The sequence below is a fragment of the Girardinichthys multiradiatus genome, chromosome 14 (assembly GCF_021462225.1).
Source record: "Girardinichthys multiradiatus isolate DD_20200921_A chromosome 14, DD_fGirMul_XY1, whole genome shotgun sequence".
NCBI classification, from domain to species: Eukaryota; Metazoa; Chordata; class Actinopteri; order Cyprinodontiformes; family Goodeidae; genus Girardinichthys; species Girardinichthys multiradiatus.
The window spans coordinates 2,789,391-2,807,976 of NC_061807.1; the positions used below are offsets into that span (position 1 = coordinate 2,789,391).

An 18,586-nucleotide genomic window follows, 5' to 3' on the forward strand; every position below is an offset into this window, starting at 1 on the left:
CACGCACAGTGGTCTCCCCAATCTCAGAGAAACAGCCACATTCAGGATGCTACTGTGGTGAACCACAGGGAGCTCCAGAGGATGTAGTCATCTGCGCATCAAAACTATGCAAGCGAGGACACACTTTCACAAGTCTTGCTTGCAGATGACAAGGGTTCCAAAAGTGTGGAAATGTTATGAATGCAGGAAGATAAAGCAAAACTGAGGAACTACACTGTTATGCAACAGACATTGTACAAAGCTAACATAACAAAAATATATTCAATAATATTTAGCCTAAGGTTTTGTTTCCTTTTGTTCTGATGCCAGAGTTTTCCACTTATAAACATGGTGTCATTCCAGTAATCCCACTTCGGGTTATTTTCCAACTAAGTCGAAATACCTTATTATTAAGGTACTGCGATTGTCTTGTGATCTTTTAAAGTTGTGTTTAACCTGCCTTCTTTATTCCCCATTGTTCTTATTCTAATGATATGCTTAAAATAAAATCTACACTGAGGAGAGGGACAAGCATAGATGAGGAGGGAAGAGGAGAGGCAGTGGGAGAGGAGGGATATTCTAATTCCAATTCTGTTATTTTGATGTATTGTAACAAGAGAATTGGAATCAGAATATTCAACCTCTCTTCCTGCCTCTCTCCTTCCCTTCCTTCCTCTCCTCCTTACTATCCTCTTTCCATCACTTCTTTCAGTGTATATTTCATTTCAAGTTGAACTACTGCAAATAAAATCTACATTGTGAGGAGAGGAAGATGAGGACGTGGGATGATTTTCTTGTCTTGTTTTTAATCCTGTCTTAATTTTGTGCGTTATTAAAATCACAATTGAAAAATGATGACATGTTTCTCATGTTTCTCTTCAGTAGTAAACCTTTAAAACATTAAATATTGTAATAATGAAATAAGTATATTGTTTGATCAACAAAAGTCAGATTTATTTCAAAATGAAATACTTTGTGGGTTGGGATGTTTAATTCTGCATGTCATCACTCTGGTGGAACAACAGGATGGCAAAGATTACAGAGGGCACAACACACTTTTACCATTTTGTCTAGTGGCGTGAGTCCATCTGAGGCTGAATAACAAAGTGATATGGGTATGGTTCCTTGCAAAATAGAGTACTTATTCCTTACAATTCCTATAATTCTCTCCACATGGATGCGCACAGCTGCCAGTCCTCTCGATGACTCGATTTATTCTGGGTGAAGCTGTGCTTTTCCTTTGGTAAAGGCAGGTATCTTGAGTTGTGCATTGACAAGTCCTACAGAATCTGCTACATTAAACCCTCTGTCAGCAAGAACCACATCCCCAGGGGACAACAGTTCAAGATATCCACTATGCTCCGTCACATACTTATCACTTGTCCTACCACCCCGACCTTTTGAAACAAAGCTAATGACCCCTTGTAGTGTTATGGAAATGAGATACTTAACTGTATTATGATGTTTATATTGTAAATAGGTTTGTGCACGTGCTCTCATCTCTTTAGGTCTTTCAATTAATATCTCAAAGCAGTCAATAATACTAGTGCAATTTTTGAAGTTTTTTCTGTAACACATGGGAAGACTAATTAAAATCTGATCTCTGCTTGGCCACCTTATAATATTACACAGCCGGAAATACATAACATTCAGTGTGTTGTTGAAAACCCTACTAGCAGTTGATGTTGATGTATGAAAACAATGACCTAGGAAAAAAAGTGGTAAATTCATTCTCAAGCGCTTTAATGTTAGTAAAAACTGCTGAAAAGGTGACAAACATGACTTAACATTAAGTAATGGTGATATAAAAGAGAATACAACAATCAATTTACAGTAAGAAGGCAGGCCAGTTAACTTATTGACTTTGCCTTGGAAACTTTCTTTACTGAATGTTAATGAATCTACTTCACCCTTGAGTTTACAGATTTCAGTCCTTAATCTCATACATTCTTCATTGAGTCTTTTAATTGTGACTTGGCAAGAAATATTGGTACAGGAACCATCCATTGCCAATCCAACCTCCTGTCTGTCTTCTCCTCCATCCTGCTGGTCATTGCCATCCACCTCCTGTCTGTCCTCTGCTTTTCCCGTCTCTCCTCTGTCAGCATCAATCACTGCTCTTTTTCTTTTTAGAGCTTGAGTGTGTTCAAACCTGGCCATTTGATAAATCCTCTTTCGCTTGTTTGGAGAACTTAGATGAGGAAATATTGTTGGCACGTAGTCTGGGCTTAGTGGGTTTTGGCTTTTTGTACCTGATGAGACAAAGGTTTCAGTTAATGTAACTAGGTCTGTGTCCAAAGCAGCTACAACGAAGAAACCAGAGAAATTAAACATCTTGCTAGGTTAATCTAAGATCAGCACAATATATCATCAAGCTTATTAGCTTGTAATACTGTAAGGTTTCAACTTCTGTTGCTGTATATTTTACTGTCATTATGTTGCGTAAGTTCAATTGAATGAAATGTAAAAATACTACATTAATCTCAAAGATCCTGCTGTAGACAGATATCTAAGCTAACAACTGCAATCTCTGAAGCTAAATATTCCGATCTTCATATCAAATGCATTTGTTGCACACGGTGTCTAATCAGTTTCATTCTAATCACTTAATTTTCTGAAAAATATGTTCAAGACATTAAATCCAGTTGGCAGTAGCTTGAGCTAGCTCTCCTGACGTGCTTTGAAACTCACATGATACAAAATGTGCACTGCACAGACGGCTACTTGCAGTCGGCGTCCAGTTAGCCCTCCTGATCGCTGACAGCCATCTCTGATGACGTTCTTCCTCTTTCGGTAAGAGACAGTTAGAAATAAATCATTTAGACAACAGTCCGATAGTGCCAGTAATGATAATACCACCCTGGATTTTACCAGATTCTGATGTCGATTTAACTACATTAGAGAGAAAGATCAGAGATATAACTTTAATTTATGATACACTAACAGACAGTGCACATATGCATCCTAGCGTTGATCTGGTCATATTTCTTTTGGACTGTGCTTATCCTGATTCACACTCCTCACCAGTTGGTGGTGGTAATGCACCAAATTGTTGTCTGCCAACAGCAAAGAAGAAGACAAAGAAGACTTGGCTAGTGATGAAGCCTCATGAAGCAATTAAGCTTTCCAGCATATTGTTTTGCCTAAAGGTTCATTACTTGATGCTTCATTCATTTCTCATTAGTAACATCCGCTGCTGCACAGACACTGTGACAGCCTTCATACTTCAAATATCAGAATATGGCAGTGTTTGCAGTATTGTCACGAAGTTGTTTTTTTTAAAACCCATGTGTCATTTATTTTTAGTTCTTGATTTATGATGATTTATACCCAAAATAATTCTGCTAATACGCTGACGTCTGTGGTAATAGTTTTCTTTTATGTGATATAATTTTTATGTGGACTGATTTGACAATAAAGATACACTGTATGCTTTGTGTTTGTGACTTCTTTCCTGAAAAACTTGAATTCTTTTTCTGGGACTTCTGCTTCAGATCTTTTATAGTTAGCTGCACACAGAATTTCACTCTTTTAATAGCATTCAGTCTGTTTCTCCAGGGTGAGACTGATGTGTCCTTGCTGATCAAACAACTAAATGTGAAATTGCTGGTGGATGGGTATTTGGGTGTTAATTATTTTTATTCAAGAACAAAACTTATTTCACTGTTTGTGGTTGAAGGCAGTTTCTTCGTCGGCTGATGACCTCCCCAGCCTTGGAAAACACACTCTTGCAAGGCACTGAGGATGCTGGTGAATATAGGAACCCCTGTGACATGCGGTGCAAGTAGGGATACACATGTTTTCATGTAAGCCAGCACTCCAGGGGGTCCTGATGTCTTCTCAAGTTACCTTCTGCCAGGTATCGCTCCACCTCTACTATGGCATCTGCTTTGCCATTGGAGCTTTATCTCTTCTGGTCCACTGTTTCATCTAGCAGACACCACAGTTCACCTATAAATAGCAAACACAAACAAAAAAAAACTAAATATAATCATACAACACCAGGAGCTGAAATACAGCAGTAGTAATAAGTCAAGGTCAAGGAATTTACAGAATAAATAAAAACTCACTAGAGTTGTTGGTGCCTTCTCCTGCATCTGATGGATGTGGAAGTGAAGCTTCACTGCTGGTTATTAGTGCCGTACATTCAGATTTTTGGCTGAGAAAGGCAAGAGTTTTAAACCTGGGGTCAAGTAATGTGGCCACTGTCATTATGCTTAGGGATTCTATACTTGCCACATGTTCTCTGACATGTCTTAAAAGGTTGTCTGAAAGAAGTTTAGCAACACTGGTGATATTTGCTGATTTTGCAAGTACTGCATGGTGCAGAATGTTCATTAAGGGTTATCTTTGAGGTTGAGACCCTTCTCTCTTGTGGGAGCTCTAATGTTGTCTGGTAAAAAGGGAATAATACAGGTAAGCACTCCTCAATTGTTTGATACTCCTGACAAGATAGTGAGGTTATGCTATTCCAGCTTGTGTCCACATCAGTGATAAGCTTTTGTGACTGTCTTCCTATCTGTATCTGTACTACTTCTAGCTTTTCTTTACCTTTGGTACTTGAGTGAAAATATGTTACAATTCGTTTGCCGTATTTCCGAAGGTCACGGAGAACAGGGACCAGGTCAAATGTTTTTCTTACCAACACATTCAGTGCATGAGCAATGCACACAGAGTGCCTGATCCTTAAGGCCTTAACACATGCAATCATGTTTGATGCAGCATCAGTGACTAGGCAGGTAACCTTATTAGTTATTCCCCACTCCTCCATGTGGGTATGAACTACCTTTGCCAGATTTTCTGATGTGTGACTATGAGGGAAATGTTCAACTCCAAGCAGCACAATGCCCAGTTTGTCATCTGCATCAACAAAGTGGCATGTTATTGCCAGGTACACCTCCATATTTATTGATGTCCACATATCTGCTGTCAGGCTCACAGGAAACACCTTCTGCATGTCCTCTTTGGCCTTTTACTTTTTTCATATTTTTCCTCCACCATCTTCTTTAATGCCTTGAAGGAAAGTAAATTAATTGAAATTACTGCAATTATTTGTTAGCACTACATTTGATCTTGTTGTGTACACACATAAACCTTTTCTAGTAGGGAGAACATAGGAGGGATCCAGCAAATGAACAAGTTCCCTGAACGCCTCGTCTTCCACAACAGTAAAGGGCTGTGAATCTTTTACAATAAGATTGATCACAGCATCATCCAACACCTGCTTTCTGGAACCTGTATGATGCATGAAAATAAATCACAAACAATTTAAATAAACCTATAAGATATATGTCATACTCAGGCTGGTGTCTGCGTTTGATTTGAAGTGTGTGTCTTTTCTTTTTCATGTATGGCTCTGAAATGCCTAAACATTGATGAGGTGTTATTATTGTATACCAGCTCTCTGGCGCACAACAAACACTTCACCTGAAATACAAAGATGAAAGTTCATTGATACAGAATTATTGGTAATGATGCAAATAAAATCAGGTAATGTGCTGCAAACACACTTTACACAAACCTTGTTTTGAGCACACATTTCAAATTACTTCCAGATGGGAGAAGTTTTCCTTTTTTTGTTGCCTCCATTCTTCTCAGATGCTCCTATTTCTGCTGATGTGCGACCAAACCACTACAACAACCCACGAAGCAACAAGTGTCATCGCGCTTTTATTTTGAACTTCCACACGCGAAATGAAGCAGTGACGTGTCCACGGAAATGCGAGACATCGTTTGTCATCGGTCACGTGGTTTACCGCAAGACAACACAAGCATTGAACCTTTTTACTCTGTAAACTCCTCGAAGCTTTGCTTCAAATGTTCCATCTCTAGAGTTTGGATCGAAGCCGAGTTATAACTACTCAGTAACTGTTAAAGGATCTTTTGAAGAGAAGCTAACAACAAAGATGTGGAGACAGCAGCTCAAACGGTGGCAGAGTGCAGCAGTGGGAGAGATTTCCCAAACAGCTAAAGAGGACAAAGAAGATCAGCAGCGTCTCAACATCCTGGAGGCTGATTTCAACCCTAAAGTTCTGCTGCACAGATTAGGTTTGTATGTTTTCATGTCAGTTACAGTTTAGGAACATTTTAGGTGACTAATGGATTAGCTTCTTAAAGTCCAAATGTTCATCATAGACTTAAAACGGTAAACGCTTCGTTACTCGGTGGGAACGACCCACGTCCGCCATTTTGATTGGTTTGTTGTCCTTCGACACCGATACAAGTTTGTTTAGAAACTAATTAATAGGGCTGCACGATATTAGAGAAACCTGTGATGTGTGATAACAGTGTCTAATAGTGTGATGACGATATGACTTGTGATATATGAACAAATACTTACAGAGCATCAGGAAAATATTCACAGCGCTTCACATTTTCACATAACAAAAGGGAAACATTATAACTTAAGCTTTATATTATTATAGTATAAGTGTGAGAAACAGCTATGAGTCATATTAATAAAGGTTATCCTTACAAAAAAATGCAACTATACATAGCGGCTGTATTAGCATTGAAACAACAGACTGCATGATATAGTTTCTTAATTACTTCAAAACATCGTCCCCATAAACATTTTCTGATGTTCTAAATACAGAGAAACACCACTTAATATCAGGGTTTTTAAATAAATAAATAAAAACTTAAAATACGTTGAAGAACTTTAAATAAAAGTTAACATAACTTAAATTCAACTACAAATCCTCCCATTGCAGTTGTTCTATATTTTCTCTACTCACCAAGTGGTTATAAGGTGGCACTGGGTGGATCATTGGTCTGGGCCTCTGGATCAGTGAAGTTTCTCTCCTAGAACAGAGAAAATAATATTAATAACACTTTAATTATCATGATATATCACATCATTTATTTTTAGTGTTTCAATTATATATATTAAATATATCTAATTTAATTATATTTAATTTCCCTTTGGGATTAATAAAGGATTTTTGAATTGAATATGTATATATATATATATATATATATATATATATATATATATATATATATATATATATATACACTTCTCAGCCACAAGGCATTCAAAGCGCTGTACATGAAGAAAAACATTACAATGATACAGAGTCAAGCACAAAAACAAATCTAATTACATTGATAATCCTCTGAAGTAAACTGGTAAGAGCTGGTTCTAAACCGATCTTTCTAAAGAGGCTGGGAGACAGGAACATAGCACATTTCATAGCACAGATTTCTGCCATGGCAACCACGGATAGCTATACGGGAGCCAGCAGCCAGACCATAAAGGCAATATTGGCTTATTTTGTTTTTTCTAAACATAAAGTTTCTCAGGTAATGAAGTTCAACATCAAACATTTGACATTCAAAGGTTTCATTATCAAATCAAAACAATCAACGATATGTTTTCAGAAAACCGTAGTAGGACTTAGTGTCATGATTTTTGATCGGCCATGTTGCTCAGCTTAGTACAATTGTCTGATCATTTCACTCACCCGTTTCTTCTCCGATGCCAGATAATTTCTTGGCCTTGCCACAGCGTTCCAGCAGTTTTCATGATCAACTTATTGTGTATGATCCAGTTTCCGTTGCTACATCTATGATCCTTGCTAAACACTTGTTGGACCAAGCCTTCCATGTCTGCTCTTTTGCCTGCCTGCTCGTACCTCCTCGTCTTGCCTCAAGCCTTCTAGTACGCTTGTTATTCTCTGCCTCCTCTGTGTATGAACCCATTCTGAAGACCATTGCAGTGTAAAACATAACAAATTGGGGAAAAACTGTACCTGCTTTTTCAGGTCTTTCTTAGGATTTCTGTGAGTGCTCCTTGACTCTTGGACAAATTGTTTGATTATTCTTTTCACTCCTCTGTCAGAATTCAGTTTTATTTATATAGCGCCAATTCACAACACATGTCATCTTCTGGATCAATCTCCTGGATCAAAGACTACCTGACAAACAGACCACAGTTTGTGAGACTGAAGGGTTATGAGTCTAACCAGGTAGTCAGCAGCACAGGAACACCACAGGGGACTGTACTCTCACCATTCCTTTTCACTCTGTACACCTCAGACTTCCAGTACAAGACAGACTCCTGTCATCTGCAGAAATACTCGGATGATTCTGCAGTCGTGGGGTGGATCAGAGATGGACAAGAAGCTGAGTACAGGAAGGTGGTGGACCGCTTTGTGGGATGGTGTGGAAGCAATCATCTCATTTTGAACGTGACTAAAACAAAGGAGATGACTGTAGATTTTAAGAGAAACAGGAATAAGTCAAAAACTATTTCTATCATGGGAGAAGAAGTGGAGGTGGTGGAAGAGTATAAATACCTCGGTGTTCACCTGGACAACAGACTAGAGTGGAGATGCAACTGTGAAGACATCTACAAGAAGGGACAGAGCAGACTGTACTTATTGAGAAAGCTTAGGTCCTTTGGTGTTTGCAGCAAGATGCTGCATATTTTCTATAAGTCTGTTGTGGAGAGTGTGATCTCTTCTGCCATCATCTGCTGCAGAAGCAGCATCAGAGCCAGGGACTTAAAAAAGCTCAACAGCTGATAAAAAAGGCTGGCTCTGTTCAGGGGACTCCTTTGGAACCTCTGGAGATCATTGTGGAAAGACGGATTCTTCATAAAATGAAGAACATTATGGAGAGCCCTGAGCATCCTCTTCATGAGACTGTCCTACAACAACAGAGTGTCTTCAGTCAGAGGCTTCTTCAGATCTGCTGTAGGACGGAGCGCTACAGGAGATCCTTCCTGCCCACAGCCATCAGCATCTACAATGGCTCTTTGAAGAAACCTTCATAATATGAGCTATAACAACATTTAATTTCCCTTTGGGATCAATAAAGTATTTTTGAATTGAATTGAATTGAATCTTAAGGCACTTTACAAAGTCAAATCAATCAAATCATACAGATTTCAAGTCAGGTACATACATTCCAGTTAATCCTGACTTTCAAACAGTGTAGTCAGAGTTAGAATGTTTTTTTTACAAATTTAAATAAATAACTGTCTAAGGAAACCTAGCAGATTGCATCGAGTCAGTGACTTGCAGCATTCATTCCTCCTGGATTAGCATGTAGATACGATGGACAGTCGCTGTCATTGACTTTGCAGCATCCCTCATACTCAGCAGGCATGTATGAGTATGAAAGAGAGCACATAAATTTAGTCACAGTGGTTAGTAGTTAGTCACAGTAAAAGCTCAGTCAGTAGCTACGTCTAGGAGAAAGATAGGGTTTAACACTAAAAGAGAGGGCCAAGTGTATCATCGGTAGAAGGTAAACATCAAGTTGTTGGCAGCAGAAGCTTGGCCGATGCCCCCCTCCAGGAAGGTGTCACAGGTAGATACAGAGTCAGGCTAGGTGTCGCTTCTAGGAAGAGAAAAGAGAGAGAACATAAAGTTAGACGCTGAAATAACAGCAAATAATGCAAATTTGGAGAGTAGTATTGACCAGCAGCTCCTGTGGAAGGTTGAACTTCTTGAGTTGCCTCAGGAAGTACAGTCTCTGCTGGGCCTTCTTTCGAACAGTGTCTATGTGTGAAGACCATCTCAGGTCCTCAGAGATGGTGGTTCCTAAGAACCTGAAGTGGTCCATGGCCGATACAGTGTTGTTGAGGATGGTGAGGGGGAGTATGGGGGTGGTGTTCTCCGAAAGTCCACCACCATTTCCACAGTCTTGAGTGGGTTGAGTTCAAGGTAGTTCTGACCGCACCAGTGGACCAGCCGATCCACCTGCTGTCTGTATGCGGACTCATAACCGTCCCGTCCAATGACAATGGTGTCATCTGCAAACTTAAGGAGTTTCACGGACGAGTCCAATGAGGTGCAGTCATTTGTGTACAAGGAGAAGAGGAGTGGGGATAGCACACACCCCTGGGGGGCACCAGTACTTATTGATCTGGATCGGGAGAAGATGCTACCCAGTCTCCCTTACTGCTGTCGGTCCGTCAGGAAGCTGTTGATCCACTGACAGGTGGAGGCTGGGATGTTGAGCTCAGTGAACTTCTGGTGGAGAATGTCTGGTATGATGGTGTTGAAGTCCGAGCTGAAGTCTACAAACAGGATCCTGGCGTACGTCCCTGGGTGGTTGAGGTGTTGCAGGATGAAGTGTAGGCCTAAGTTGACAGCATTGTCTGCCAACCTGTTCGGTAAGCAAACTGCAGGGGGTCCAGCAGGGGGCCTGTGATGTCCTTCAGGTGCTTCAACACCAGCTGCTCAAAGGATTTCATGACCACAGACGTCAGGGCTACAGGCCTATTGTCATTTAATCCTAGGATGGTGGGTTTCTTGGGTACCGGGATGATGGTGGATTGTTTGAGGCAGGAGGGGACCTCACACTTCTCCAGTGATTTGTTGAAGATCCGGGTGAAGATCGGAGCAAGTTGATTTGCACAGGCTTTCAGGCATGATGGGGAGACGTTATCAGGTCCTCCAGCTTTCTTTGTTTTCATGCGCGGAAAGAGCCTGTTTACATCATCCTCTGAAATCTTTAGTCCAGGCAGAGGATCTGAAGGTAGGTGGTTGGTTGCTCTATGGGAAGAATTTGTTCCTGAATGGGATGTGGAGGAGATGGTTTGAGGTGTGAATGGCTTCCTGTCATATCTGGAGTAGAAGCCAGGTTGGCCAGGCGAGGACTCTGTTCAAGAAGGGTGGGGGTTTCTCAGACCAGTCCATACAACCGAACTGTCACCAGTAGAAAGGCTGTTCTTCAGCTTCTCACTGTAGCTTTTCTTGGCTGCTTTGATCTCCTTTGTTAGTTTGTTCCTGGCCTGCCTGTACCTCGCCCAATCTCCACTGCTGTGAGCTTCTTCCTTATCCCTGCTCAGATTCCTGAGATGTGGAGTAAACCATGGCTGGTTGTTCCCAAAGGTGCAGAAGGTCTTGGTCTGCACACACATGTCCTCACAGAAACTGATGTATGATGTCACCACATCAGTTAGTTGGTTTAAGTCAGTGGCTGAGGTTTCAAAAACAGTCCGGTCTGTGCATTCAAAGCAGGCCTGTAGCATCGGATTTGATTCCTCAGTCCACTTCTTAACAGTGTGAACCTTGGGTTTGGAAGCTCTTAGTCTCTGTCTTTAGGTTGGGATGAGGTGGATAAGAGAATGATCTGAGAAACCCAGAGCAGCCCTGGTAACAGCATGATATGAGTCATTTAAAGCTGTGTAACAATGGTCCAGTGTGTTTTTGTCTCTGTTGGGACACTTAATATGCTGTCTGTATTTGGGGAGTTCATTGGAGAGGTTTGCTTTGTTAAAATCTCCCAGTATTATGATGAAAGAGTCCGTGTATTTTTTCTCCACATCTATAATCAGCTCAGCAAGATGTTTGTCCGCTTTAGAAGGGCAGCCATGCGGTGGAAAATATGAGGCGATTATTATAAACGAGGAAAACTCTCTCGGTGAATAAAACGGTTTACAGATTATGGAAAATTACTCCAGATCCGGACTACATGTTTTCCGCAGCACTTTTACGTCTCTGCAACAACCTTCATTTATATAGAAGCAGATTCTGCCTCCTCGCTTCTTCCCTGATAGCTCTGCACTGCGATCCGCTCTGAACAGCTGGAAGTCCAGCAACAGCAGTGCGCGGTCCGGGATGTTTTCACTCAGCCATGTCTCGGTAAAGCAGAGAACCGCTGATCCGTGGAGGTCCATGTTTTTACCAGTGAGAAGAAGCAGCTCGTCCATCTTGTTGCTTAGAGAGTGGACATTTGCCAGGTGGATTGAAGGCAGTGGTGTGCGAAGTCCTCTTTTGCGGAACTTTACCAACTCGCTTTGCCCTCCGGCGCTTTCGGCACAGTATAGCACCACAGCTCCGCTTGCCAGGAGCTCAGTGAACCCGGATCAATGAAAGATGGTGAAAAAATCCCAAGAGAGGACTCTCTGATGTTGAGAAGTTCCTCTCTGCTGAATGAGACCACAGAATTGTGGCCTGAGACCACAGTACTGTGGCTCGAAAAACATAAAAACACGCAAAATACAAAAACAAAGAGAGAGCAAAGCTCCGAGGCTGCCATCGTCGGCGCCATCTTGGATCTTATCATCAGGATTTGTGGATAAGTAAATCTGAGTATCATCAACATAACAGGGAAATTTTTATCCCATGCTGCCTGATAATTTTACCTATTGGAAGCATACATATAGGAAAGAGACTTGGCTCAAGTACTGAACCCTGTGGTACTCCATAGTTAACCCTGGAGTTTAAAGATGATTTCTCATTTACATGAATAAACTGGAATCTATCAGACAGGTAAGGTTGACACCAGCCTAGTGCTGTTCCCCTGATCCCTACACCATGTTCCTGCCTTTCTAAGAGAATATTGTGATCGACTTTCAAATGCAGCACTGAGATCTAACAGGACAAGTACAGACACAAGTCCATTATCTGAGGCCATAAGAATATCATTAGTGACTTTCAGCAGAGCTGTTTCAGTGCTATGATGAGCTCTGAAACCTGAATGAAACTCTTCAAACAAATCATTGCTGTGTAAATGTTCACACATTTGATTAGCAACTATTTTCTCAACAATTTTAGATGAGAACGGTAGATTGGATATAGGTCTGTAATTCATTTATTATGTCACCTAGATCAAGCGAAGGTTTCTTAAGTAAACGTTTAATTACAGCTACCTTAAACCAGAAGACCAGACATCTTTCTAGGGGCACCTGACTTTGACTGGTCTACGGTGAAATTGTCCTTTCCACTTCAGGATTATGGTTGCAGCAGCACTCACTGGAACAGTCAGAAACTTAGAAATGCAGCTGTAATCATTGCCATTAGTATGTTTTGCAATAGTAAGACCTTTTTGTGACCTTTTACCAGTTTTACCCCTCTGTGCAATACTTTAGTAATAAGAAACCTTCTTATAGGGTATCAATAGATTTTAAACCAGCTGATATTGATTTGAACATATAAAAGATGCTTTCTAAATGCTGACAGATTTGATATGGTTGTTGGCTTTTTATACACCTTCAAAGATCCATTTCTTCATAGGTTAAATCCTTATTCTCTGTGTCATTCCAAGTTTTAACCCTTAACTTTCTTTGTGGAATAATTGGCTTTAATTTCTTATTATATGAGGAGTATTTGATAGTTGCCAACATCTGGTGTGAATTCTATGTCTTTGTTTTTAAAAGAAATATTTAAAAAGAGAAAAAGTTGACGTGTTCATTGCTTATTGTACCTGCTTTAAAACCTGATTAGTCCACATAGAAACTAGTTAAAAATATTAATTATGCGGCACACTGGAAACAATCGTAGACGAGCGAAATGGAGACAAAAATAACTAAAATGGTTTCGGTATATTGTTGTTGAGAATAAGTGAAAAGATCATGACATAAATCAACAGACATAAGAAGCAGCAATGCAAAATAAAAAGATAGGAATAAATGGTAATTAAATCATAGAATTTAATGTAACCAAAGCACCTAAATATATCTTTATTAAAAAGTCACCCAGTCCAGGCTGAATTCAAAACACTTTCTAATATGCATGATGTGTTTCAGTGTTTCCTGCAGATGTTAAGCAGATGCTGATGGTTAAAGAAGAAGCTCCTGTAAACCATACTTGTGCTGGCCTACATGACCCAAAGCCCCACCACATAAAGGAGGAACAGGAGGAGGTCTACACCAGTCTGTGGGGAGAGCAGCTCAATGTGAAGGAGGAGATTGATGTCATCAGGTTTCCAGTCACGGCTACTCCCATAAAGAGTGAGGATGATAAACAGTCCCCTCTGCTCTCACAGCTTTATCAAGACCAAATTAAAGGCAGAGCGCTTCCAGAAGACATCGATGGAGGAGAAGAATCCATCACGATACAAGATTATGGAGATGGTTCCATTTCCTCAGAAACTGAAGACACTGATGAAAAGGCAGATGATGTAAAGCACCCCGTCTCTGATCTCAAACACCTGTCAGACTCTGGACTGAAATCTAAGGACATGGACAATGACTGGAAGGACAGCAGAGCTCCTGAGTCAGATGGAAACATTAACAAACCTTTTAGCTCCCCTGAGTTTGCTGAACATTTTGTTCACCATGGCTTTCTTCAGAAAGACATGATAAATTCAGAAATATTATCTTTAAGCTCACTGGATGGGAAGAAATGTTTCACAGAGAAGAAAATTGTGGAATCACCAAAGAAAGTCCAGACAAGAGTGAAGTTTAGCTGTGAAGACTGTGGTAAAACCTTTATTGGAAAATACACTTTAAACATACATAAGAGAATCCACACTGGAGAGAGACCTTTCTGTTGTGACCTATGTGAAAAAAGATTTAGCCATAAATCAAGTTTAAACAGACACATGAGAATCCACACTGGACAGAAGCCTTTCTGTTGTGATCTATGTGAACAAAGATTTAGCCGAAAAGGAGATTTAAACAGACACATGAGAATCCACCGTGGACAGAAGCCTTTCTGTTGTGATCTATGTGGACAAAGATTTAGCCGAAAAGAACATTTAAACAAACACATGAAAATCCACACTGGACAAAAACCTTTCTTTTGTGATCTATGTGGACACAGATTTACTGAAAAAGGAAGTTTAAACACACACATGAGAATCCATTCTGGACAGAAACCTTTCTGTTGTGATCTGTGTGGACAAAGATTTAGCCGTAAATCAAGTTTAAACACACACATGAGAATCCACACTGGACAGAAACCTTTCTGTTGTGATCTGTGTGGACACAGATTTACTGAAAAGGGAAGTTTAAACAAACACATGAGAATCCACACTGGACAAAAACCTTTCTGTTGTGATCTATGTGGACAAAGATTTAGCCAAAAAGGACATTTAAACAAACACATGAGAATACACAATAGAGTGGAAAATGGTTAAGGTTTGAATGCTCAAACAGATTACGGTTGCTGTAAAATTTGTGATGTGAAGTTCAAGGCCAGTGGCAGGAATACTTCTAATCTGAGGAAGCACCTAGTTAAGCACCAGATTTTCGTCAAGGCTGAAGAGTTCACAATTTTCGTCAGCCTCAGATATATGGCTACTACTCCTGCATTCAGCACCATCAACACACCTGCTAATGGATGCAATTTATGCATTAAATTTGTGCCTTAAGAAAACAAGAACTGCGTAGTTAAGGATTTTCACGTTGAAGAAATGTTTGAAACATCTGAGATGTTACAATACAAACAGCTGGATGTTGTTTTGTTATATTCAATAAAGTTTATATATTGAGAAATACATACACTACCTGTCAAACGTTTTAGATACACTATCTCACTTAATGGGTCTCTTTATTTTCATGACTATTTACATTGTAGATTCTCACCAAAGGCAACAAAACTTTGGAGGAACACATATAGAGTTATGTAGTAAACAAAAAATGTGAAATAACTAAACATTTTTCTATTTTAGATTAGATTAACAGCTTCTATAAAAGCTATAATTTTTCTATTTTAGATTCTTCCAAATAGCCTCCCTTTGGTGTGATTACTGCTTTGATCTCGTAACATTCTCTCCATGAGCTTCATGAGGTGGTCACCTGAAATGGTTTTCCAAAGAGTCTTGAAAGAACTTACCAGAGGTTCATTGAGAGACGGCCAAAGGTTAATAATTCAGTCATCACACCAAAGGGCAGCTACTTTAAGGAATCTAACATATAGAACATTTAAAGTTCTTTAACAATTGTTCATTTGCTACATGAATCCATATGTGTCCATTCATAGTTTTGATGCCTTTAATGAGATGCCTCGGCATTGATGACGTATTATTATACGTCAGCAGCTGCGGGCATAGCAAACTGCACCTGTAAAACCAAGATAACCCGTTACCACACCTCTTGCCTAACATGATACCATGACTATGACACTAGATTTCTAATAAAAACTTTGAATGTAAATTACCTTATTAGGTGGCACCAAATTGAAATATTCCCACATTTGGGAACGCTTCCTAGATGGTTGCTCCATGACAGAATAATCCACCAAAACTCAGAATATCCAAAAACGAGAGCTGTTCGTAACATATAATACGTGTAGAATGGGGGTGTGAACTGGGGCTTGAGCCATCTTAAATACACTGAATCACGCCAAATGTTTGAAACTCCGCCAGTCAACTCGAAGCAGTCAGCTGACTTGGTCTGAATGAAGCAGTGAAGTGGTTCACAGGTCATCGGGGACGTCACACGAAGCAAGCTCCGGCCCACTGCTTCACCATATCTACCCTGTCGAGTTTGAAGCATGCTTTGAAGCCTCTGTGTTAGAGGTAACATCACTAATTGTTTGCTGTTTTTGGATTTTTGACTTCTGGAGAAAGTCTCCTATTTTTGTGGATTAAGATTCCAGTTTCCTGTTTTCTTCGTCTGGACAACCATCGGCTGGCAGTTTAGTTCTCTTGCTTACCAGGTCTACTTCCCTTACAGTTGATGCCCCTGCTCCGGTTTACCTGCTCCTCCTTGTTTCCTGTAAATAAACCTTTTTCCGTTACGTCTCCGTCTCCTGAGTGCTAACTGCATGTGGGTCAAATCAGTTCCTAAAGAGATGAGATATACAGGGGTTGGACAATGAAACTGAAACACCTGTCAATTTAGTGTGGGAGGTTTCATGGCTAAATTGGACCAGCCTGGTAGCTAGTCTTCATTGATCGCACATTACACCAGTAAGAGCAGAGTGTGAAGGTTCAATTAGCAGGGTAAGAGCACAGTTTTGCTCAAAATATTGAAATGCACACGACATTATGGGTGACATACCAGAGTTCAAAAGAGGACAAATTGTTGGTGCACGTCTTGCTGGCACGTCTGTGACCAAGACAGCAAGTCTTTGTGATGTATCAAGAGCCACGGTATCCAGAGTAATGTCAGCATACCACCAAGAAGGACGAACCACATCCAACAGGATTAACTGTGGACACAAGAGGAAGCTGTCTGAAAGGGATGTTCAGGTGCTAACCCGGATTGTATCCAAAAAACATAAAACCACGGCTGCCCAAATCAAGGCAGAATTAAATGTGCACCTCAACTCTCTTGTTTCCACCAGAACTGTCCGTCGGGAGCGCTACAGGGTCAATATACATGGCCGGGCTACTATAGCCAAACCTTTGGTCACTCATGCCAATGCCAAACGTCGGTTTCAATGAAAGGAGCGCAGATCTTGGGCTGTGGACAATGTGAAACATGTATTGTTCTCTGATGAGTAAACCTTTACTGTTTTCCCCACATCCGGGAGAGTTACGGTGTGGAGAAGCCCCAAAGAAGTGTACCACCCAGACTGTCGCATGCCCAGAGTGAAGCATGGGGGTGGATCAGTGATGGTTTGGGCTGCCATATCATGGCATTCCCTTGGTCCAATACTTGTGCTAGATGGGCACGTCACTGCCAAGGACTACCGAACCATTCTTGAGGACCATGTGCATCCAATGGTTCAAACATTGTATCCTGAAGGCGGTGCCGTGTATCAGGAAGACAATGCACCAATACACACAGCAAGACTGGTGAAAGATTGGTTTGATGAACATGAAAGTGAAGTTGAACATCTCCCATGGCCTGCACAGTCACCAGATCTGAAAGCAATAAGAATCAGCTTCATTACCAAGTTAGTTTGTACACACAACAAACAAGTGATTTGACGGTATACCTTGCTCTCAGTGAAGAATTTTTTTTTTTATAATGGAAAAATTAGAAATACCTTTTAAATGTACATATATACACAATTGACTTTGGAATAGAATACATTGTGAGATCAGTCCAATATTTGTGGTGGTGTTCTGAAACTCTGACTTTCAAGTGTTCATCAGAGCAACAGCCTGGGGGAAGAAACTATCTCTGTGGCGGCTGATTTTAGCCGACTACCGCTCTGTAGCGCCGACCTGTCTAAAGTCTAAACAATTTATTGCAGGGTGTGTGAGGTCTGCAGAACTTTTAGCAGCCTTTTCCCTGACCCTAGACCTGTATAAATATGTAGACCCTGCACAGCCTTGATGGCTGGTTATCTTCAACTTCTCCTGGAAGTTATGTAAACATGACGCTCTGCTCCCTCTGCCCACTCCCTTCCCTGAGGACATTTGTGGACCTGCTCAGAACTTTGTGGCCGGTTGATGTACATTCCAACGTACCATCAAGGATAATGGCCTCTGGGACAGTGCTTCATGGACTTACTTGCACACACTCACTTGCACACACACACATGCTCAAGATAAACATATGCACTCCCTCACACCACCTTTACCGTTCCCGGCATGATGTTGTTTTGTAAAGTTGTTGCTTCTTTGTGCTGAGGTTTTTTGCAATCTCAAACTGTATCCTGCTAAGGATAAAGTGTAAAGTGTGAAACATGATTTTTTCCTTCTACGTACCTAATGTGGCCTCTTTTCTCATCTAGCAAGGGCAGCGCCTGTGAGTGGGCAGCAAAGCCTCGGTGACCCGTCCCCCCCTTGTCTTGTGTCATGATGTATGTTGGATGGGTTGTACTGGAATTCTAATTTCCCCTCGGGGATCTATAAAGTATCTTTGAATTGAATTGAATTGAATTGAATATGTCCTCAATTTAGGGAAGGTCAGCCCTGATGATCCTCTCTGCAGACCTGATTGTTCGTTGCAGTCTGGACCTGTCCTGTTTTGTTGATGAGCCAAACCACACAGAGATGGAGGAAGATGGGGCAGACTGAATTATGG

At 40.7% G+C, this 18,586-nt stretch overlaps 1 protein-coding gene and 1 long non-coding RNA gene across 2 annotated transcripts; both read right to left on the bottom strand.

The window, feature by feature from the left end:
• Positions 1-660: 660 nt before the first annotated feature.
• LOC124881167 lies at positions 661-4,518 on the bottom strand. The gene is made up of 4 exons (XM_047386703.1): positions 4,050-4,518; positions 3,829-3,930; positions 2,671-2,766; positions 661-2,231 (listed from the first exon to the last, which is right to left on the bottom strand). The coding sequence occupies exon 4, from the start codon at positions 2,137-2,139 to the stop codon at positions 1,192-1,194; it is 948 nt and encodes a 315-aa protein (XP_047242659.1). The 5' UTR covers positions 2,140-2,231; positions 2,671-2,766; positions 3,829-3,930; positions 4,050-4,518; the 3' UTR covers positions 661-1,191.
• A 3-nt stretch (positions 4,519-4,521) lies between these two features.
• On the bottom strand, positions 4,522-5,877 carry LOC124881185. Its single transcript, XR_007041561.1, has 3 exons — positions 5,501-5,877; positions 5,074-5,214; positions 4,522-4,992 (listed from the first exon to the last, which is right to left on the bottom strand). It is a non-coding gene; the product is annotated as an uncharacterized LOC124881185 (long non-coding RNA).
• Positions 5,878-18,586: the final 12,709 nt, after the last annotated feature.

Bases quoted from the DNA above. Each gene is read 5' to 3' on its own strand.
- LOC124881167 (XM_047386703.1), bottom strand. From the start codon at position 2,139: ATGGCCAGGTTTGAACACACTCAAGCTCTAAAAAGAAAAAGAGCAGTG.